Below are 24043 nucleotides of genomic sequence, written 5' to 3'. Positions count from 1 at the left end.
TTTCCCTCCCAGTTTGCATAGCTGTGGTTAAAGAAGGGGCATCTCCACTAACAGTTACATGTGCACCCGCCAACTGTTATGTAAAGCACCATGAAACTCTATTGCTGTCTATTTCTGATGTGTATTTGCATTTAAGTTTTAGTATGCAAATTTCTGCTCTCCAGGAAAATTTTATTGCACACAGGAATTGTGGGAATTTCAAACGGTGTTGTTTGTCTAAAATTAAATCTCTCCAAGGCTGAATTGTCTTCTTTTTTTAACGTAGATTCTACAGTTTCCTAATGTATTTCATTAAGGCAAATCCCTGCATAGTTACTTGATATTGTTATTGTTTTCCAACAATAACGTCGAATCAACGTTAGTCAAAACGAAAACTGTGTTGGTGGAATATAATGACAAGTGAGCAATTTCTGATATCTACCACAGCAGTGTGTGTGCTTGTGTTTAGATGTGTATGTTCCCCTCCACCCACTCTCTGTTTGCAGCACGTCGCCCACTCTTCTAGTGCTTCCTGTTTTCCACGCTACCCTACCAGGACAGCCAATTAGAGAACAGCACAGGAAGCCTGCACTGTCAGTGTAGACGCCACTATTGTTACCACGGACACCGCACGCTTAATTGTGGCATCACCAGCCCACCAATCATACTGTGCTACCTAGTGTGCGTGGGTAGTAGGGCCCAGGCTGGCCCGGTTTAGGGCTGAACTGTGAGAAAAGAGCATCAGTTAACTTCTGAGATCCTGTCATGTCATGATTAGAATGTGTAGGGTTCTCAGGTGGTCAAGACAAGAAAAACTTTGTCATTAGGGTTGGCCAAGTATGGATAGGTGCTGTCGGCATAGTCCAGAGGAAGACCCCTTCTGTCTCTACAATATCGCAGTGCCTTTCACCTTCAAAACCAAAACATGTAGAAAAGCACCATTAAACCCAATCTATCACAGTATCTCTGTCCCTTCCCCCTCAGACACAAGTCTTCCTGGCTGTATTCTCTCAGTAACATGCCTGTCAGAGGGAGGGCCCTGGGAGGTAGTAGGGGTACTAGGGGCTGTGAACTGGTTTGTCCTCCTCCTGGTTTCAGCATGGCTGGAAGGCATTTTGCTTCTCCCCATACTGCAGTCAACATGATGGCGCCCAAACCCAACAACATATGCTCCCTCTCTCTGATTCAGAGCTGAGTCAAAATAAAACCCTGCCTGGTCACAAGCACCAGATTGGGAAATAGGTTACTGATTGGTACACAGCAGAGTTGTGCTATGCGCTGTTGTAAAGGTGCTCCGTTTAAGTAAACATTTCTAATCTAGTTAACACATACATTCTGAACTTTGTGAACCAAGTTCATGTTGATGTTCATGTGGATGTTTATTGGGAAGTTAATCCTGAGATTTGGCTATTTGTGGTGTTCCAGAATTTGGTCAAACAAATGAGCCTTGTGTTTTTCTTTGGAATTAATTTTCTGTTGTCATAATCATCACATATGTCACCAAAATATTTATGGCTGCAATGAAAGATTTGAATAATGCTGGTATCATGTGAATGGCAATGTGTTGGTTTCCCATACTGAGTCTGTCTCTGTCTCACTCTCTCACTCTCTCGCTCACTCTCACCAGTCCTGGTGAAGCAGGAGCACAACAGAGAAGAGATGGAAGGGCCCCCTGCTGTGCCCCCCATGCCTGGTATGTCCATGCCCCTGGCCCATGCTGCCAGCCTGGTCCACAGTACCCACACCCAGCTGCCTTCCCCTGAGCAGGGCCACCCACCGGACGGCCTTCTGTCCAGCTCTCCCCGGGGCCTGGCTGCGGGCCCCGGCTCCAGCCTCCATACTCTGCAGCCTGCCTGCCCCCTCATGGGCTCCCCCTCCTTCCAGCACCTGCCTCACCTCCAGGGCCGAGGCCTCCACACGCCTGCTGACTGCCACATGATGTTCCATCCGGGCCCAGCCCCTCCCAACAGGCCCTCCTACCAACACCATCCTATGCAGCAGAGTCACACCCACCCCGGCCACCTAAGCAACCTACATCTCAACCTGCCCTACAATGGCCAGCCCAGCCTTTCCATGAACATGAACACTGGGGCTCCGCAGAGCTATGAGAGGATGCCTTACCAGCAGCAGCAGTCTGACCCCGGGGCCTCCCACCCCCACCCCATGGGGCTGGATATGGTGTACCACTCCTCCCCATCCACCTCCGCCCAGCAGGTCTCCAGCCCCCACAGCCCCATCTCCACGGCCCCCCACAGCCAGCCCATGACCCACTCATCCCACTCTGCCCCTCAACTGCTCTCCATGGGCTACCATTGCCCCCCCAACCCCAGCCAGGTGCCCTCGCCCACCCGCCCCAACCACCCCATGGGCCAGCCCTCACCCACCCTCACCAACCATCCGATACAGCCCTCCCCCCAGCTGCAGAGAGCTATGGGGGGCTACCACCCCACCAGCCAGAGGTCTGCCTCCTGTCCCACTACCTCCAGTGCCCCTCCAGCCCACATGGTTCCCTCGCCCCATTCCGGGCCATCCTCCCCCCAGCTCCACTCCCTGCCCTACCAGTCGCCCACCTCCCCCACCGGCAGCCCTCTGGGCCCCCCAGCACACAGTCCCCAGGCCAGCAGCCCTGTCATGTCCAGCCTGTCCCCAGGCTCGTGCAGCAGCAACCCCGTGCAGCAGCACCCCCTTGCCTCCCAGCAGAGCCCCTTCCCTACGGAGGGGGAGAGTGTGAACATCAAGCAGGAGCCAGAGGAGAGAGAGCCCACCTTCAGAACCATCGGCCTGCAGGACATCACACTGGACGACGGTAAGACACAGCTCTGTCTGTCAGCCTCTCCTTCTCTCTGTGTCTGTACTTACTACACTCTCTCTGTGTCTGTACTTACTACACTCTCTCTGTGTCTGTACTCACTACACTCTCTCTGTGTCTGTACTCACTACACTCTCTCTGTCTGTACTCACTACACTCTCTCTGTGTCTGTACTTACTACACTCTCTCTGTGTCTGTACTCACTACACTCTCTCTGTGTCTGTACTCACTACACTCTCTCTGTGTCTGTACTCACTACACTCTCTGTGTCTGTACTCACTACACTCTCTCTGTGTCTGTACTCACTACACTCTCTCTGTGTCTGTACTCACTACACTCTCTCTGTGTCTCTACTCACTACACTCTCTCTGTGTCTGTACTTACTACACTCTCTGTGTCTGTACTCACTACACTCTCTCTGTGTCTACTCACTACACTCTCTGTGTCTGTACTCACTACACTCTCTCTGTGTCTCTACTCACTACACTCTCTGTGTCTGTACTCACTACACTCTCTCTGTGTCTCTACTCACTACACTCTCTGTGTCTGTACTCACTACACTCGCTCTGTGTCTGTACTCACTACACTCTCTCTGTGTCTGTACTCACTACACTCTCTGTGTCTGTACTCACTACACTCTCTCTGTGTCTCTACTCACTAAACTCTCTCTGTGTCTGTACTCACTACACTCTCTGTGTCTGTACTCACTACACTCTCTCTGTGTCTGTACTCACTACACTCTCTCTGTGTCTCTACTCACTAAACTCTCTCTGTGTCTCTACTCACTAAACTCTCTCTGTGTCTCTACTCACTACACTCTCTCTGTGTCTGTACTTACTACACTCTCTCTGTGTCTGTACTTACTACACTCTCTCTGTGTCTACTCACTACACTCTCTCTGTGTCTGTACTCACTACACTCTCTCTGTGTCTGTACTCACTACACTCTCTCTGTGTCTGTACTCACTACACTCTCTGTGTCTGTACTCACTACACTCTCTGTGTCTGTACTCACTACACTCTCTCTGTGTCTCTACTCACTACACTCTCTCTGTGTCTCTACTCACTACACTCTCTCTGTGTCTGTACTTACTATACTCTCTGTGTCTGTACTCACTACACTCTCTCTGTGTCTGTACTCACTACACTCTCTCTCTGTGTCTGTACTCACCACACTCTCTCTGTGTCTGTACTCACCACACTCACTCTGTGTCTCATTCTCTCTTGATTAGAGGGAATTTAAAAGCCCTTACATTTTCATTATTTTATTATCCTTTTAGAATTAAAAAAAAGTTGCATTTACATTACATTGTTGCATAGCATCCAGCTAACACGTGTTTTACAAAAATGCTTCTGTTTTATAACACTGTGGAAAAAGATACCTTCCACCAGTTACTGAATTCTCCTGGGTGAAATGATGTCTCGTTGTAGTGATTTGTATTTCATAAATACAGCACTTAAACCGTCAGTTGGGTTTTGTACACAGTAGGGTTGTTATTGAGGGGTCCTGACAGGAGGATTGAACATCATAGCAGCACAATAGACAAATGACTCTCGCACTATTGACCTCGTCACAAATAGCTCAACCCATCTGACACACACACACACACACACCAGTAAGGAGATGAATTCTTTGGGTTTTATACCACAGAGACCACAGCCACTGTAATTACTGTGTATGGAAGGCCCTTCCATTCTGAAGAGGACTAATGTACCTCTATTTACGGTGGTATAACAAACTGACTGGAGAATGATGAGACTAACTCATTAACAGTGGCTCTTCACTTCAAGAACACTACAAATCCTAACTCGGCACAAGCCGTTTGAGAAACCACCATTCCCCATTTAGTTTCTAATCTGCCATGCACAGCCACTTCTGCTTCTCTGCACACTGGTCCCGCTCAGTCACGTATTCAAATAAACAGCAGTCAAATGGCCCATAGTTAATAAACAGCCTGGAGTGGCTGCGACAGAAAGTGTGTGTGCATCAGGAAGTGCTGTATTGTGTGCTAGCAAGGGCCAGGCTAATTACACGGCCCATTATCAATAAGTCATGTATGAAAGGCCATCAGACACAAGTTCACCAGCTGCATAATACACTGCATGTGTATGCCTACACACACTCATACACTCAGACTTAGTCGCACAGTTGTGTGTACGCACGCATAATCATAATCACTATATCCTTAATTACTCACTCTCTATTTCTCTCTCACACTCTCCAACACACATTCACACACACATTGTTCAAGTAAAAGTCTGACTGCCTCAGTCAATTTCCCTCAGATGGTGTAGCTACAGGTAACTGCCAAAATAAAGGAAACACCACGAGCCAGAACAGCTTCAATGCACCTTGGCATAGATTCTACAAGTGTCTGGACCTCTATTGGAGGGATGCAACACCATTTTTCCATGAGCCATTTGTTGATGGTGGGGGAAAAACGTTCCAGAATCTCTCATAAGTGTTCAACTGGTTTGAGATCTGGTGACTGACACGGCCATGGCATATTGTGAAACATCAGCAAGTTGAGCAGTTTTGGTCACCGAAGCTCCTGTCAAATGTGCCCCCCTCCTACCCAAACTCACTGAGATCTCTTCTAGCCATGGTAGCCAAAATAATGGGCAACTGGGCCTGCCCAGCATTTTTATATATGACCCTAAGCATGATGATGGGATGTTAATTCCACACCAGTGTGGAAGCACTTGCTTTCTGGCCCTCATTTACTCAAGTGTTTCCTTTATTTTGGCAGTTACCTGTACATACCAAGAAGAAAAGTGTGATAAAAGCTGTTGACTGAAAAGACTGACAGGTTCACCCTGGGATTAGTAAGTCCCTGTCTGAGCGAGGCCTAGAAATAGCTTCTGTGCCATGCAGGCTCTGTAGGACGCACAAACAAACAGACACACAAAACACACACGCACACACACTGGCTCTGTAGGACATCATGAAGCAGTGAATGACTGAGCAGCGCAGTGCAGCAATGGAACGACTGAGGTTTTAGGAGGTCAGAGCAGCACATGAAATATACCACAGAGCAGACCAGGGTTCATGTGTATTTAAGTATTTGTTATTTCATTTTTTGTTGTTGGTGTATTTGACTTTTCAAATAATGTGGCCTAATTAACTACTTCTATTGGAAGTATTTTCGGGAACACTTTATTTGGATAGTCCATATGTAGATGCTCTACAGACTATAAGTAACATTTCAACAAACTATCTATTAACCCTAGCTCTAACTTTAACCCTAAACTTAATCCTTACCCTAACCTTAGCAAGCAGTTGTTTATCAACAGATAGTTTGTTGATAGTATGACCATCTATAGAGCATCTACAGAGCAAAAATCTGGACTATCCAAATCAAGTCTGACCGTATTTTCAAATACTTATTTCAAATACTATATTAAAATACCTGGGTTAAATGCATGGGAGTGTATTTGAGCGTTTTCAAATACTTTCCAAGTGTATTTCTAAATACATTCCAATATTGAACTACTTTTCTTTTCAAATGTCTTTGAAAGTGATTGAACTCTGGTCTACTAGACTATCTGTGTGGCTTTCTGTTAATGTCTGTCTATCTGTCTGAGTTCTAGTAGTCGAACTAAGAACAGGGTCAGTTAGTTACATGTCAGTCAGTGCTGATATGTACATTTTGATATGATAGTCATTCCCTGGTAGGATTTCAGTATACAGTAGTATCACCAGGGGTGCAACTTTCACTTGGGGAATTGTATTTTTGTCCCCCCCAGTTTTATCAATGGAATGTGATACAAAACAGGGCAACTGTGTGCTTTAGGACAATGCGAGCGGTCGGGTAGGCTGTTTGGAGTGTTTATCCTACTATTTAAAAATCTATATAATATTAGTTTCCCCCCCACTTCTAAAACCAAAGTTGCGCCCCTGAGTATCACTATAGTATTGCCTGCATAGACTTGTGTCAGCACAAGTCTGTGTGTGTGTACCACCATGTCACAGTGTAAAACTGCTGTGGTGAGCTAACAGATGGCCTTGGTGACTGGTGACGTACACCACGCAGGGTCCGTGTGTGTGTGTGTGTGTGTGTGTGTGCGTGCGTGCGTGCGTGCGTGCGTGCGTGCGTGCGTGCACATACGTGTAGTAGGTCTACTGTGGGTGTGGGGGGGTCAGGAGTGGCACAGACTTACTGACAGATGGACAGATGAGTTGAGGATCCCACCCAACTGGCAGTATGCGCCCAAAAATGCATCCCCACTTCTCATACTCCTAGATGAATTTTCATCTCCAATAAAGGTTTATAACAAAGAGTATGTATTTATCAGTAAGAGGCAGGAGGAAGCAGTTCTTCTGCTAGAACTAGCAGCTGAAAGGAAACTGCTGTGTACAGGACCTCTGCTTCTTTATTGGTAGGTACAGCAGTCTATATTTGGTTTAGTGTCCATATTTAGTGTCAATACATTTCCAATCTTCCTGAACAGTGTTAATGTGAGTGCACTATTAACAGGGACAGTGATTGTACATTAGTGTGTATAGCGTGCTGTAGGTGTGTGCAACCTTGCTCTCCCCCTTCCTCTCGTGTGAATGTGAGTGAACCCTCCTGTGAGGGTGATTACGGCCGTCATGGTGACAGACTGAACCACTTGTGGTGCCGACCCGTGTGTTCATCTAATTAATCAGCTGGCCCTGTGTTTGCACAGACAACACACATACACAGTGCAGATGGGTGGGGGGGTAGCGGAGGCTGTGTGTGTGTGACACGGCGTGCCTGCATCTTTTGTTTGCTCTCCTGCTCGGGCCACAGCTGCCTCTCGCCGTGAGCACGGCATTCTGGGATAATAATAGGCCGGGCCTGCTGCTCTCGCTCTTCTTGTGAGAGACAACGACATAGAGCAGGTACACACACTTATTTCTAGCGCTGTCATAGTGTACACACACACACACACAGAGAGACACAGGCACATAGTACACACAGTAAATGCACCCACCAAAAACAGCCATATTCACGTCAGTACTATGAGTATGGCGCCACACATTGTAAACACTGTGCACACAGTAGTTAATCACATACTTTTTAGGCAGTTTTCTCAGGCACAACTCTATATACAAATACACGAGCAATGCCGCTCTCAGAGCATGTGCACGGTCCCTGTTGACACAGCATAGCCAACAACACACAGACATAAACACACACACGTCTACATTTAAAACATGGGCTAATCTGGCTCTGTTACTAAGGCTCCTGAAACATAGCTTTCACCAGACTCCAATCCCTTCTGTGAGGTAGGCCCTGACCGTCTCTACTACTACAGACCCAGGGAACCAACCTCTAGTCTACAGGTTGCACTACCACTAGACGGAAGTCACAGAACCCTGGCACCATGCTGCTGGTCAGTTTGGGTCAAGCAGGCCTCAGTCTCCAGAGTCTTGAGTTGTCCCCAACAGTGGAAACTCTACTCTGGTGCTCTGTGGCTTTGTGGCTTGGTCCAAGTCCCAGCCCAGCCAGTGGCTGCTTCTAACTTCTAACCGAGTATGGCAGATAAATAACACAACTCTCTATTCCTTTGAGGAAAAAACAACAGTGGTAGGAAAATGCATCAGGCCTGGACCTAACCAAACTCAGCTAGTTAAACACAATCCCAAACACACACCGCCGGCCCTGGAACAAGTGGAAACCCACTTTGTTTGTCGTCTTTCCATACAATTACAGACTTAGGAATGTAATGAAGGCAGAGGTATTGGCAGTGTAGCTCTGAGGTTCAGGTCCTGCCAGTGTGCCTTCCTATCTCTCTGTGTGCGTGTCTGTGTGTGCGTGCTTTTCAGTGTGTTTCTCCGTCAAGATGTTGGCCAGCGGCAGGCAGACGGAGTGCCCAGGCCGGAGATCCTTGGTAATGTTGGAACTTAACATTGACCTTCAGCCAGGAAAACAGAAAGAGAATCCTTTTATTTGTTTACAGAGTCCCATATCAATGTTTGAATATAATATTGTCTTGTTTGTATGCAAATGGCCTCTTGTACCTGCTCGTGGGTTGTGTTATCGGTTAGCTTGTCTATTTTAGATGTCATTGTTGATTTGTGTTTCCTAATAGAGAGCCACTGTTATAGTTGATATCCCTATTAAACCCTGTAGTGTGCTTTGTGTGACAGCTGCTGTAAGGGGAGTGTATATGTCAAGTGTCTCAGAGAACTGTTGAGTCACACACACACACACACACACACACACACACACACACACACACACACACACACACACACACACACACACACACCATAACACATCTCCACATGGCAGTCAAGTTACTGCAGTTCTCCGCCATTCTAGTTATGTAGATGCAGGAATTCTTCTAACTCACTAAACTAGCCTCCAGTCCGGACAAATCTCTTAAAATGCCATTAAGTGCCATTAGGTGTTTAGTCACTGTGAAATGCAGCAGACACATAGAATGTGTCATTATCTGATCCCTACTGCACATCCTAAGGTCATGGTCTATTGTGGTAGAAGTTTAGATGAATCTTCTGGTTGGCCATTCCGGATCCTATTGGCTACCATTCCAACATTTTAGGATGGTCATTCTGGCTCCAATCCTGTTGACTTCCATTCCAACATATTAGGATGGCCATTCTGGCTCCAATCCTGTTGACTTCCATTCCAACATTTTAGGATGGCCATTCTGGCTCCAATCCTGTTGACTTCCATTCCAACATATTAGGATGGCCATTCTGGCTCCAATCCTGTTGGCTTCCATTCCAACATTTTAGGATGGCCATTCTGGCTCCAATCCTGTTGACTTCCATTCCAACATTTTAGGATGGCCATTCTGGCTCCAATCCTGTTGACTTCCATTCCAACATTTTAGGATGGCCATTCTGGCTCCAATCCTGTTGACTTCCATTCCAACATTTTAGGATGGCCATTCTGGCTCCAATCCTGTTGGCTTCCATTCCAACATTTTAGGATGGCCATTCTGGCTCCAATCCTGTTGACTTCCATTCCAACATTTTAGGATGGCCATTCTGGCTCCAATCCTGTTGACTTCCATTCCAACATATTAGGATGGCCATTCTGGCTCCAATCCTGTTGGCTTCCATTCCAACATTTTAGGATGGCCATTCTGGCTCCAATCCTGTTGACTTCCATTCCAACATTTTAGGATGGCCATTCTGGCTCCAATCCTGTTGGCTACCATTCCAACATTTTAGGATGGCCATTCTGGCTCCAATCCTGTTGGCTACCATTCCAACATTTTAGGATGGCCATTCTGGCTCCAATCCTGTTGGCTACCATTCCAACATTTTAGGATGGCCATTCTGGCTCCAATCCTGTTGGCTACCATTCCAACATTTTAGGATGGCCATTCTGGCTCCAATCCTGTTGGCTTCCATTCCAACATTTTAGGATGGCCATTCTGGCTCCAATCCTGTTGACTTCCATTCCAACATTTTAGGATGGCCATTCTGGCTCCAATCCTGTTGGCTACCATTCCAACATTTTAGGATGGCCATTCTGGCTCCAATCCTGTTGGCTACCATTCCAACATTTTAGGATGGCCATTCTGGCTCCAATCCTGTTGACTTCCATTCCAACATATTAGGATGGCCATTCTGGCTCCAATCCTGTTGGCTACCATTCCAACATTTTAGGATGGCCATTCTGGCTCCAATCCTGTTGACTTCCATTCCAACATTTTAGGATGGCCATTCTGGCTCCAATCCTGTTGGCTACCATTCCAACATTTTAGGATGGCCATTCTGGCTCCAATCCTGTTGACTTCCATTCCAACATATTAGGATGGCCATTCTGGCTCCAATCCTGTTGGCTACCATTCCAACATTTTAGGATGGCCATTCTGGCTCCAATCCTATTGGCTTCCACCTTGTAACTCAGTCTTGTGGTCATCTGATGGCTTCCTGTGAGCAGACATTATAGGGGCTGGATCAAAAGACATGTGTGTTGTGAATCACTTACAAATGTGAAATCCACAGATGATTCACAGAGATGAGTGACTTTGTTAAAACTGCAGCAGTGTTCTAATGAGGCTATAGTGTTCTGACTGGAGCTCTACTGTTACTGTGATCTGTCTCTCTGGCAGCGTGTCAGACTAGAGTAACAGACTACAGAGCTACAGTTAAACAGGCAAAAAGAGATGTTAGCCTAGCAACCCTGGAACGTTTTTAGTTGTCTCGTTTCTGTTCCTGAAACTGACCATATATTTCCAATGAAATATGATCATTAAGTGGACTTGTCCATTTCACTTGAACGCCTGATGTTTTCTCTTCTACCCGAGGCTCTCAGAAGATGTGTGCATGTCATTGCAAGTCTTCCTTTTGACCAACTGAATCTTGGCTTGCCTGTCCCGTGCCTTGCACAAGTGTTATCCATCGTCACATGTCTTCTTCATTTGGTAGAGTGGAGAGAACAATCACTCAGTCGTCTTGTTATTTTCTGAAGCTGGTTCTCTGTTGGAGCCCCTACATGCCCTTTTCTGCTTCACACATCAGTGTTTGTCTGTCAGGGAACGGTTTTTCAATCTGTCAGAGGGGAACCAGGGTGATTACCTGTTTTCCATCCTTACTGACGACTTGTTTATCATAGAAAATCCACATCTGTTTGACTGTTTCTCTTCTGTTTCTCATTGCAGAGATTATTTTAGCAGATCCCTTTTAGACATGAAATGTATACATCTAGACATGACGTTAAAGATCACTGTGTGATTCGAAACAAAGAAAAGCAAAGAAAAGAATTGGGTTCAGAAAGGACACACTATGTAGATTTAACAAGGGCAGTCTGTTCCTCCCCTATGTCTGGGTAAAGTGATTCATGTGAGTTTCCCCTTTGAGATAATGACATGACACACACTGAAAACCTAGTTTTACCACCAATCAGTACACTGATGGACTTTGATCGAGGAGGAACTCTCTGTCTTTGACTGTAATTAGCCTAAGTCACAGTGATTGAAGGGTTCGTTCCCCACTACACCTCTGAGAGGTGACACTGGTCTGATGGGGAGGGAAGTCATGTTCATGGGCTGGTTTAGTCACACATTCAGTAAAGTAGATTAGCCCTAGGACCAGAGAGCTATGCCTTAGAAGCGAAATGACAGTTCACTGTATGAGGAGCAGTTCCCTGGCTTAATAGGGACCCCCCCATCCGAGTCATATAAAGAGGATCTCCATTCCAGAGGGTTAAAGAGACCCAGGGTTCTCTGTAGTAAGCTGGGCTAAATCATCACGTTTCTGATGCAGTCATAAAACAAGTCAATCTGAGACATTGGTTCAGGTATGAAACTACTGAAGTCAAGCACAATTTGAAAGATTTTTCCCAGATCTACATCAGATTATAGACCTAGTTGATAATATTTTATCTAACTGTCAGTCTTGTTAGAGCCCATTTTGAAACCTTACCAGTAGTCGATTAATAGGATATCTAATGCCCGTGTGAAGGTTTGCATCGTTTTGTGTGTTCTGTGTGTGTTCTGTGGAAAGTTTTCTAAACAGACACAACTGCAGATAGACATTGTGCTTGAGACTTACATTAAACACATACAATAATGGTTCATTTTTAGTTGAACATTTCAGCTCTTATGCTGTGTTTAGAACGTGGATACATTGTTGTAGACTGATGTTTTATGTAAAGCTGTGTCTGTCGCAGTTAACCGAGAAATACAGTCTATGTGTGAAGATAGATAGCCGTGTGTGATGGGAGAGGAAGAACCATCCGCCCACGCCAACAGGATAGAGACAGTGACTAGCCAGCCAAGCACAAAGGCCTGCCCCTCCCTCTGTCACACCAGCAGTAGTAGCAGCTCACAGATCACACAAACAAATACAAATAAACACCTCTATTTCTATCATGGAACCACCAATAAGTTTTCACTGCTTTTTTTAATGGTAGTCAATTAGCAAGTACAGTTGACGCTACAGTATTCATTGTCGATACTGTAAAATGATGTTTGAAATAGTTGTATTACTTTTTCTGAGACAAATTTATTTGGGGGGATTTTTGAGAATGTACCAGTTTAACAGCTGATGATTCTTAGGGATGGGGGTAACAGTTGATATATAGCTGATGATTCTTAGGGATGGGGGTAACAGTTGATATATAGCTGATGATTCTTAGGGATGGGGGTAACAGTTGATATATAGCTGATGATTCTTAGGGATGGGGGTAACAGTTGATATATAGCTGATGATTCTTAGGGATGGAGGTAACAGTTGATATATAGCTGATGAATCTTAGGGATGGGGGTAACTGTTGATATATAGCTGATGATTCTTAGGGATGGGGGTAACAGCTGATATATAGCTGATGATTCTTAGGGATGGGGTAACAGCTGATATATAGCTGATGATTCTTAGGGATGGGGGTAACAGTTGATATATAGCTGATGATTCTTAGGGATGGGGGTAACAGTTGATATATAGCTGATGATTCTTAGGGATGGGGGTAACAGTTGATATATAGCTGATGATTCTTAGGGATGGAGGTAACCGTTGATATATAGCTGATGAATCTTAGGGATGGGGGTAACTGATGATGATATATAGCTGATGATTCTTAGGGATGGGGGTAACAGCTGATATATAGCTGATGATTCTTAGGGATGGGGGTAACAGCTGATATATAGCTGATGATTCTTAGGGATGGGGTAACAGTTGATATATAGCTGATGATTCTTAGGGATGGGGGTAACAGTTGATGCTGATGATTCTTAGGGATGGGGGTAACTGTTGATATATAGCTGATGATTCTTAGGGATGGGGGTAACTGTTGATATATAGCTGATGATTCTTAGGGATGGGGGTAACAGCTGATATATAGCTGATGATTCTTAGGGATGGGGGTAACAGCTGATATATAGCTGATGATTCTTAGGGATGGGGGTAACAGTTGATATATAGCTGATGATTCTTAGGGATGGGGGTAACTGTTGATATATAGCTGATGATTCTTAGGGATGGGGGTAACAGTTGATATATAGCTGATGATTCTTAGGGATGGGGGTAACAGTTGATATATAGCTGATGATTCTTAGGGATGGGGGTAACAGCTGATATATAGCTGATGATTCTTAGGGATGGGGTAACAGTTGATATATAGCTGATGATTCTTAGGGATGGGGTAACAGTTGATATATATATGATGATTCTTAGGGATGGGGGTAACAGTTGATATATAGCTGATGATTCTTAGGGATGGGGGTAACAGTTGATATATAGCTGATGATTCTTAGGGATGGGGGTAACTGTTGATATATAGCTGATGATTCTTAGGGATGGGGTAACAGTTGATATACAGCTGATGATTCTTAGGGATGGGGGTAACAGTTGATATATAGCTGATGATTCTTAGGGATGGGGGTAACAGTTGATATATAGCTGATGATTCTGATGATTCTTAGGGATGGGGGTAACAGTTGATATATAGCTGATGATTCTTAGGGATGGGGGTAACAGTTGATATATAGCTGATGATTCTTAGGGATGGGGGTAACAGCTGATATATAGCTGATGATTCTTAGGGATGGGGGTAACAGTTGATATATAGCTGATGATTCTTAGGGATGGGGGTAACAGTTGATATATAGCTGATGATTCTTAGGGATGGGGGTAACAGTTGATATATAGCTGATGATTCTTAGGGATGGGGGTAACAGTTGATATATAGCTGATGATTCTTAGGGATGGGGGTAACAGCTGATATATAGCTGATGATTCTTAGGGATGGGGGTAACAGTTGATATATAGCTGATGATTCTTAGGGATGGGGGTAACAGTTGATATATAGCTGATGATTCTTAGGGATGGGGGTAACAGTTGATATATAGCTGATGATTCTTAGGGATGGGGGTAACAGTTGATTTATAGCTGATGATTCTTAGGGATGGGGGTAACAGTTGATATATAGCTGATGATTCTTAGGGATGGGGGTAACAGTTGATATACAGCTGATGATTCTTAGGGATTTGGGTAACAGTTGATATATAGCTGATGATTCTTAGGGATGGGGGTAACAGTCATTCTTGATTTGTGTTAATGAATAAATGATTATTTAACCCCATACACAGCAAAATGTGGTTAAGAAATATAAAGGGAAGATCTTAAGATTAATTCATTTGAACGGACTCCCTAATATCTCGATAATACTCTGAATTTAATCTACACATGATTTGACTGTTAATTTTCCTCTCACTCCATCTACCAATAATATACAACATATATAAATACCCATATATCATATGACCCATATAAAGCAGATGCTGACTTGTCCATCAGACACAGTGGGCCATTAAATGTATGATTTGACAACAGACAGTTGCACAACAAGTGGCCAGTTGTAGGTAAGAGAAGAGGAATCCCCAAGCAGCAGGGCTGGTACTGACACTGTGCTGCATGGACAGGTCTAGCTGAATACCTGCGTGTCTATCTGTCTTAATGTGTGTCAAACTGTCAGAGCTCAGAGGACTCACTCGCCATCTCCTCGCTCTAAACCAGATAGTCAAACCCTCTCCTCTCTTTGCCCTCTGTCTCTTTGACCTGCCTTGACTTTTGACACCTATGTGCCACATCAGGAAATGAGCAGTGTATGAATGCCGCCACTGCTGCACGAATGCAAAGCTACCAGTCTCTGCTGTGTGGAAAATATCTTCACTTTTTCCACAAATACCAAACCAGGCTACGTATCCTCTCCTTTCACTCTCTCTCTCCTCTTTCTCTCTTTTCTCTCTCTCCTCTCTCTTCTCTCCCTCTTTTCTATTTCTTCTCTTTCTCCCTCTCTCTCTTTCTCACCCTCCTTTTCGTTCCACAGGTACTGTAGTTAACCAGATGCAGCTTCAGTTAGCGTGATATGGGGGTTAGAAGTTGATTTACTTTACGGCTGTGGTTTTTACAGGCTCCCCGCTGGTCCTCCCGCTGAGCCACGCTGGGCCCGGTGTGAGCTGAAAACAGCTTTGGCACCACTGTAACAGTCAGGCCTCTGTTGGAGGCATCTCCAACATGCCCCACCGCCAGAGACAGAGAGAGAAAATAACTTATTTATTTAATATCAGGCCTAGCTAGCTCTGCCTGGCAGAGTAATTACCTACAGCACTGTGCTTGAGTGCCTCTCTGGGGTCGACAACATGTGTTGTAACAATGGATTAGTTTTATACAGGCCCATTTACTACGCTCGCAAACCCACAATAATAGGCCAGAGGAAATGTACTCAAGCTCCATTAAGAGGTGGAAGAAATGAAGAAACGCAATAGAGAAATGGTGCTCGTTAGGCCATTCAATAAATGGAGGATGATATTTATAGGAGTCGACATGTTGTGGTGGTAAAGACTAAATATCTTGGACGCTGTCAAAGGTCATGTCTGACTGTAATAACACACGGCAGTGAATGGAATAGTTTCTCCTCGCTTTCTGGTTGTTGACGGTGGTTTTGTCATTCCAAAGCTGTGAGTTGAACCTCTGGGTCTTGCCAGTGTATGTATGAGTTTTTCCCTCTATCTCTCCACTGTGATATGCTGAAGCTGAACTTTTCTGTGTTCAGAGTAGTCAGTAAGTGAGCGGGGCAACATCGCCCTCTGCTGGTAAACATTTGTATTTTCCCACAGTCCGAATGCATTCAGGAACACAATTTAGATTTGATTTCTTGATAATATATGACAATCAATGTGGCCTCAAAATCTTTGGGTCAATTGAAGTTGAAGAAAGCCTTGCTAAGGTTTAGTAGCCTATAATAATAAACCCTCTGGACTGTGTTGTTCAGCTGTAGTGAACCTGTATCCTCTCTCTTTGTGTTTCCAGTGAATGAGATCATCGGCAGAGACATGTCACAGTCCCCTGGTGGCGGTGCCCAGTCGTAGCGCTGTCCGTGGCCAGGCCTCCACACACCCAGCTGGGCATAGCAGTGTCCTCACCAGCCCCAACACCACCACCTCCACCACAGGACTTTACCTGCCTCTAGGCAGGACAGACTGGGCTGAGATTCCCCTTTACACTTCATGGACCTACCAGTCCACAAAAACACCCTCCAGACACACATGAACAAACCTTTCATAACAGCAAAAGAGCTCAGATTCACCCACCTACACCTGTACAGTGGGGCAAAAAAGTATTTAATCAGCCACCAATTGTGCAAGTTCCCCCACTTAAAAAGATGAGAGAGGCCTGTAATTTTCATCATATGTAGACTTCAACTATGACAGACAAAATTAGAAAAACAAATCCAGAAAATCACATTGTAGGATTTTTAATGAATTTATTTGCAAATTATGGTGGGAAATAAGTATTTGGTCACCTACAAACAAGCAAGATTTCTGGCTCTCACAGGCTCCTCTGTCCTCCACTCGTTACCTGTATTAATGGCACCTGTTTGAACTTGTTATCAGTATAAAAGACACCTGTCCACAACCTCAAACAGTCACACTCCAAACTCTACTATGGCCAAGACCAAAGAGCTGTCAAAGGACACCAGAAACAAAATTGTAGGCCTGCACCAGGCTGGGAAGACTGAATCTGCAATAGGTACGCTGCTTGGTTTGAAGAAATCAACTGTGGGAGCAATTATTAGGAAATGGAAGACATACAAGACCACTGATAATCTCCCTCGATCTGGGGCTCCACGCAAGATCTCACCCCGTGGGGTCAAAATGATGACAAGAACGGTGAGCAAAAATCCCAGAACCACACGGGGGGACCTAGTGAATGACCTGCAGAGAGCTGGGACCAAAGTAACAAAGCCTACCATCAGTAACACACTACGCCGCCAGGGACTCAAATCCTGCAGTGCCAGACGTGTCCCCCTGCTTAAGCCAGTACATGTCCAGGCCCATCTGAAGTTTGCTAGAGAGCATTTGGATGATCCAGAAGAAGATTGGGAGAATGTCTTATGGTCAGATGAAACCAAAATATAACTTTTTGGTAAAAACTCAACTCGTCGTGTTTGGAGGACAAAGAATGCTGAGTTGCATCCAAAGAACACCATACCTACTGTGAAGCATGGAGGTGGAAACATCATGCTTTGGGGCTGTTTTTCTGCAAAGGGACCAGGACGACTGATCCGTGTAAAGGAAAGAATGAATTGGGCCATGTATCATGACATTTTGAGTGAAAACCTCCTTCCATCAGAAAGGGCATTGAAGATGAAACGTGGCTGGGTCTTTCAGCATGACAATGATCCCAAACACACCACCCGGGCAACGAAGGAGTGCCTTCGTAAGAAGCATTTCAAGGTCCTGGAGTGGCCTAGGCAGTCTCCAGATCTCAATCCCATATTGGAGGGAGTTGAAAGTCTGTGTTGCTCAGCAACAGCCCCAAAACATCACTGCTCTAGAGGAGATCTGCATGGAGGAATGGGCCAAAATACCAGCAACAGTGTGTGAAAACCTTGTGAAGACTTACAGAAAACGTTTGACCTCTGTCATTGCCAACAAAGGGTATATAACAAAGTATTGAGAAACTTTTGTTACTGACCAAATACTTATTTTCCACCATAATTTGCAAATATATTCATTAAAATCCTACAATGTGATTTTCTGGATTTTTTTTTTTTCATTTTGTCTGTCATAGTTGAAGTGTACCTATGATGAACATTACAGGCCTCTCATCTTTTTAAGTGGAAGAACTTGCACAATTGGTGGCTGACAATTTTTTTTTTTGCCCCACTGTATACATCAGATTATAAAACAGGAGAACACCGCAGGGTGGTGACAAACTGTAGGATTATTGGGGTCAGTGAGTGGCAGAAAGACGAGGAACATGTTCTCTGTTCAGTTGACTTCGGGTTCATTTTTAGCATTAGTTCTCAAGCCTGGGCTCAGATTCCCAGAGTGATCACCTCCTAAACGGTTTCTATGCAGCAAAACTCTGCTCAGGGTGTCTGGATGGAGTATGAAATATACCCTCTCCCTCACAATGTTGCCCCTAACAGTGTAGTGCTCAGTGAGGAACAATAGGACCCCTCAGTAGGAATAAAGAAGGGTTGAATACTGTACTCATGATTTTCTCACCAGCATAGACCTCGACGGTACATACACCCCGGTTGGTTGAGCACCCCCTGGGAGTGTAGAGGTAGTACTGCAGCCCCACTGCGACACCCCCATCACCCTTGTCCTTCTTTGTCTCTGGGTGCCTGGGAGCCCCTTCTCTTCTTCTCTGGTGCTGGACTGGGATCTGTAATATGCAACATTCCACACTTCTAGTGACCTTCCAGCCATGTAGTGCCTTCAGAAAGTATTCACACCCCTTGACCTTTTCCCCAAAAAATTGTGGTACAGCCTGAATTTCAAATATATTAAATGTAGACCTTTTTGTCGCGGGCCAATACCCGATAATGTCAAAGTGGACTTATGTTTTCAGAATTCTTTATAAATTCATAAAAAATAAAAAGCTGAAATGTCTTGAGTGAATAAGTATTCAACCCCTTTGTTATGACAAGCCTAAATAAGTTCAGGAGTAAAAATGAACTTAACAAGTCACATAAGTTGCATGGATTCAACCACAAAGACCAGGGAGTTTTTCCAATGCCTCGCAAAGAAGGCCACCTATTGGTAGATGGGTAAAAAAAAAAAAGCAGACATTGAGCATATCCCTTTGAGCATGGAGAAGTTATTAATTACACTTTGAATGGTGTATCAATACACCCAGTCACTACAAAGATACAGGCCTCCTTCCTAACTCAGTTGCCAGAGAGGAAGGAAACGGCTCAGGGATTTGACCATGAGGCCAATGGTGACTTTAAACCAGGTACAGAGTTTAATGGCTTTGATTGGAGAAAACAGGATGGATCAACAACATTGTAGTTATTCTACAATACTAACCTAATGGACAGAGTGAGAAGAGGGAAGCCTGTACAGAATACAAATATTCCAAAACTTGCATCCTGTTTGCAACAAGGTACTAAAGTAAATCTACAAAAAAAATTGGCAAAGCAATTAACTTTTTGTTCTGAGTACAAAGTGTTATGTTTGGGGCAAATCCAATACAACACAATACTGAGTACCACACTCCATATGTTCAAGCATAGTGATGGCTGCATCATGTTATGTGTATGCTTGTAATCGATAAGGACTGGAGATTTTTTTAAATAAAATAATAAGCAGAATGGAGCACAGGCAAAATTCTAGAGGGAAATCTGGTTCATTCTACTTTCCACCAGACACTGGGAGGTGAATTCACTTTTAATACAATAATAATAATACAATAATACAATAACTTAAAACACAAGGCCAAATCTACACTGAAGTTGCTTACCAAGAAGACAGTGGATGTTCCTGAGTGGCCAAATTACAGTTTTGACTTGAATCTGCTTGAAAATCTGTGGCAAGACCTGAAAATGGTTGTCAAGCAATGATCAACAACCAACAACCATCAACAACCAAAAGGTTAATTGTTGCACAATCCAGGTGTGCAAAGCTCTTAGAGACTTACCAGAAAGACTCACAGCTCTAATCACTGCTTAAGGTGCTTCTATAAAGTATTGACTCAGGGGTGTGGATACTTATGTAAATTAGATTTCTGTATTTAATTTTCAAAAAATTAAAAAACATTTATAAAACATGTTTTTACTGTCATTATGGGTTATTGTGTAGATATGATACATTTTATATTCAGGCTGTACCACAACAAAAGGTGGAATAAGTCAAAGGGTATGAATACCTTCTGAAGACCCTGTATCTGTATATTATTACTACTCTCCTCCTGACTCCCCAATCCTCCTCTTCAGGTTGAACAAATGCCTTATAAACCTTGTTAAATAGCAGCTTTGAATGATAGGATGATAAACACTTGTTGTTTGTTTGTACAGTTGACTCTTCATGCAGAGTATGACTTAGATTTTTATAGAAATTAGATGGATTTCTGAGTTTGTGATATGGAGACACTTGACTTTCGATGAATATGTTTTATGCGATGGATAGATGAACACTGGTTTTCTCCAGACCGAGGTAGCCCGTTATATATATATTTGTAACTGTAAGTAGACTTGTTGGAGTTTAATTAAAGGTGGTGTTTGAATTATCCACAGAGCAAGACGGACCTGTGTTCCTCTGAACTCTGTCATGCAATAACTAAAGAGTGTCTGAAATGTCACCTTATTCCCTGTATAGTGCATTAATTTTGGCCAGCATACTGGTCAAAAGTAGTGCACTATACAGGGAATCGGGTGTAATTGTGGATGCACACTAACTGTCTTGATGCCCTGGGCCCAGTTTTTCTAAACGTTTAATCTGGATAAGAATGATCCGGATTCTGTAATCCTTTTTTGCAATCAGGATCAGATTGATCTGGCTGTTTTTGGGCCAGTTTTTCAGAAAATAATCAGATAGAATCATTCTGATCCACAACATGAAGATCACAGAATCCAGATTGTCAGTGCTTTCAACAGGCCTACACCTTTCCATCTAGTGGACAGGTTATGGTACTACTACACTGTCATAGGGAAACAGAGATGAGTAAACTACATGAATAAAATATGACACCTTTCTAAATCCACCCTGAATCCACCCTTCCAGTGGGATCAAGATAATCCACATTTTAGGCATCAAAACTATCATCACTACCTTTTAGGAGTAAAAAAAATGCAAAAACTACATTTAATCTTGTTTTAATTGTCAGATTGGATTACCAAATCTGGAGGATCAGAATAGTTTTGTTTTCTTTTGAAAAACCCAATATGTAATTAATGTAATGTAATTTTATCTGATTGCAGAAATCCAATCAGATAACTTTTGAAAAACTGGGCCCAGAGACTCTGCCTTCCACTTTGTAACAACCATACCTTCTGAGGGTAAAGCAGCTTCAATCCACATACTATTGGAAATAATATAACACATTGAAAACTGCAGATTTAAACTGTTGATAAAAGTATTTTATAGATAGTCATTTATATATACTGTATTTATGTATAGCCCCCCCCCCCCTCCATCACCACTAATGAACAAGGTTAAGTTTTTTTTATTTTTATGAGTTTCATTTTTGTACGTTGTTGGTTCTTCCAGGCCCCCTGTGTGTTGCACATCAAGACAATCATGACAAATGATCATTTTGTCTTCAGGATGGTACCTTAACAAAAATATGTATTTGTCAATCTTCCTCCTTGGGGAGACATACAGACTGCGAATGTATGGAATATTGATAGCAATAATAAAAATATTTTCAGTTTGCCTGAGAATTACAACAACAAAAAGTCCAAAGAAAATGACAAAGCTGAGTGTTAAAAAGCAACATATTCCAGTCCAACATCATAAGGATGTTTACAGAATGTGATTCTGAATGCTGGATAGATGTATGTATGTATGCCATACATTACGTAGTCATGCTGTAATATAACATGTTGATTGGTCTGGGTAGGAACAACTCCTATTGCCTTAACATGTTCTCTGTGATTGGACAATGATATATGTATATTCTTGCATGTATATTTTTTTCTCTGAGAGGATGTTGCTAATGACAACTGTCAATCATGTCCAATCAGAAATAGAAAATAATTCTGCTATACACAAAAAAAACCTGCCTGATGCCTTTAAAAACTTTTTTTTTAAATTAAAAAAGAACCTTGATGCCTATAGTTGTAGATGCAGCAGAGATGCTTGGTTCTGTTATTTCAAGGCTCCGTTTACACAGGTAGTTCAATTCTGATCTTTTTCTCACTAATCAGATCAGCTCTGAAAAAGTTATGTGATTGGTCAAAGAACCAATTAGTGGCCAAATATCAGAATTGGGCTGCCTGTATAAACGCAGCCTTCTAGAGTATCAGCACAATACTTATTAGTCCTGCATACCAGAGGGCCAGTCAGTGAATCTGCCTTGTAAAGGACACAGTGCAAGCGTTTTAGTAGATTATATTAAGTTTGGATGTGTGCGTTTGTACCCAATAAACTGTAGATAAGTGTTTTTTTTTTTATATAATGAATTTCAGTTCTGTACAATACAAGCACACAGATGCATTAGGCTACTATGCAAACCATGACGAAAGCATCATGACAACGTGATATTTGGCATCGAGTACAAAATAACTGGTATGTTTGTAATAATCTCTAGTGGCTTTTGTTTCATGTGTAAAACATTTTCAAATAGTGAGGAGAGAATGTCACTATTTGTTTATTTAAACTATAGGAAGGCCTTAACTCATGTGTTGAATATGAATTACTGGTTTGTTGTCTATATGCTCTTCTGGGTTAATAATTTACTTGAGAATATACATTTTGGACAGCAGGACGTTAGTTACAAGAGGAAGGGCTGGCTCTGGTGCTGCTTGTGAGACTGTTACCTGATTCACAGTATAGAGCTGATCAGAACCGTACTGTGCTGGCTTGGATGATTAATTTTCACATGGTCCTTTCCAGCACAGTTCCAGCACTATGTAGATGTGTAAACAGGGCAGCCCAGTACAGCTCGGCTTGGCGCAGTTTTGCCCTATAGTGTGAATGAGGCATATGAGTCCAGAAACAAAAGCAGCATTAAATTCAGTAACCGTTCGCTCTCTGCCATCCTCTTCTGTAAAACCAAAGATAAACAATATGTTCCCATTTTACATACCGGTAAAAAGCAACACAGACTGACATTAGAACTCTATTTTTGATACTTTGAAATGGATGTCATTCCTAACGGTTGGGTACATATATCTATAAATATATGTTTTGTAAAAGAAAAGGGAAATACAGGTTTTAGCTGATGTTTACAGGAACCTTGTATTGTCATTTCATGTACATTTTGTATTTTAAAACCATTTTGTAATTTAAGACTGCAGTGCTTTTTGAATGTATTCAAAGGGAATACCTTGCATTTAGGCTCTTACAGTAGTGTATCAATAAAAATACAAATGTCAAACTTTGGATTTGTGTTTTTCTCTTTCTATACTGAACAAATATATAAACACAACATGGAACAATTTCTAAGATTTTACTGAGTTACAGTTCCTATAAGCAAACAAGTAAATTGAAATAAAATTTCCCATGACTGGGAATACAGATATGTCATCCAGAACTGGGACATTTTCAGCTTCCAGGAATTGTGTACAGATCCTTGCGACATGGGTCCGTGTATTATCATGCTGAAACATGAGGTAATGGGGTGGATGAATGGCACGACAATGAGCCTCAGGATCTCATCAAGGTATCTCTGCATTCAAATTGCCAACAATAAAATGCAATGGTGTTCGTTGTCCGTAGCTTATGCCCATACCATAACCCCACTACCACCCATGGGACACTGTTCACAACATTGACATCAGCATACCACATACCATCTGTCCGGTACAATTGAAACCGGGATTCATCTGTGAAGAGCACACTTCTCCAGCAT

General features: G+C 43.2%; 1 protein-coding gene across 3 annotated transcripts in view; it reads left to right on the top strand.

Moving 5' to 3' along the window:
- Positions 1–23574, top strand: part of LOC127913234 (nuclear factor of activated T-cells, cytoplasmic 3-like) — a 103895-nt gene extending 80321 nt beyond the window's left edge. For all 3 annotated transcript variants that reach the window (XM_052485061.1, XM_052485060.1, XM_052485064.1), the window contains exons 9-10: positions 1607–2785; positions 16547–23574. In XM_052485061.1, the coding sequence (XP_052341021.1) occupies positions 1607–2785; positions 16547–16605 (1238 nt within the window). In that variant the 3' untranslated portion in view covers positions 16606–23574. The remainder of the gene's footprint in view (positions 1–1606; positions 2786–16546) is intronic.
- The last annotated feature ends 469 nt before the right edge of the window (positions 23575–24043 follow it).

The sequence above is a fragment of the Oncorhynchus keta genome, chromosome 2, assembly GCF_023373465.1.
Source record: "Oncorhynchus keta strain PuntledgeMale-10-30-2019 chromosome 2, Oket_V2, whole genome shotgun sequence".
In the NCBI taxonomy this organism is placed as follows: Eukaryota; Metazoa; Chordata; class Actinopteri; order Salmoniformes; family Salmonidae; genus Oncorhynchus; species Oncorhynchus keta.
Note: the sequence above shows the minus strand (reverse complement) of the source record. Positions and strands in the feature narration are given on the sequence as shown.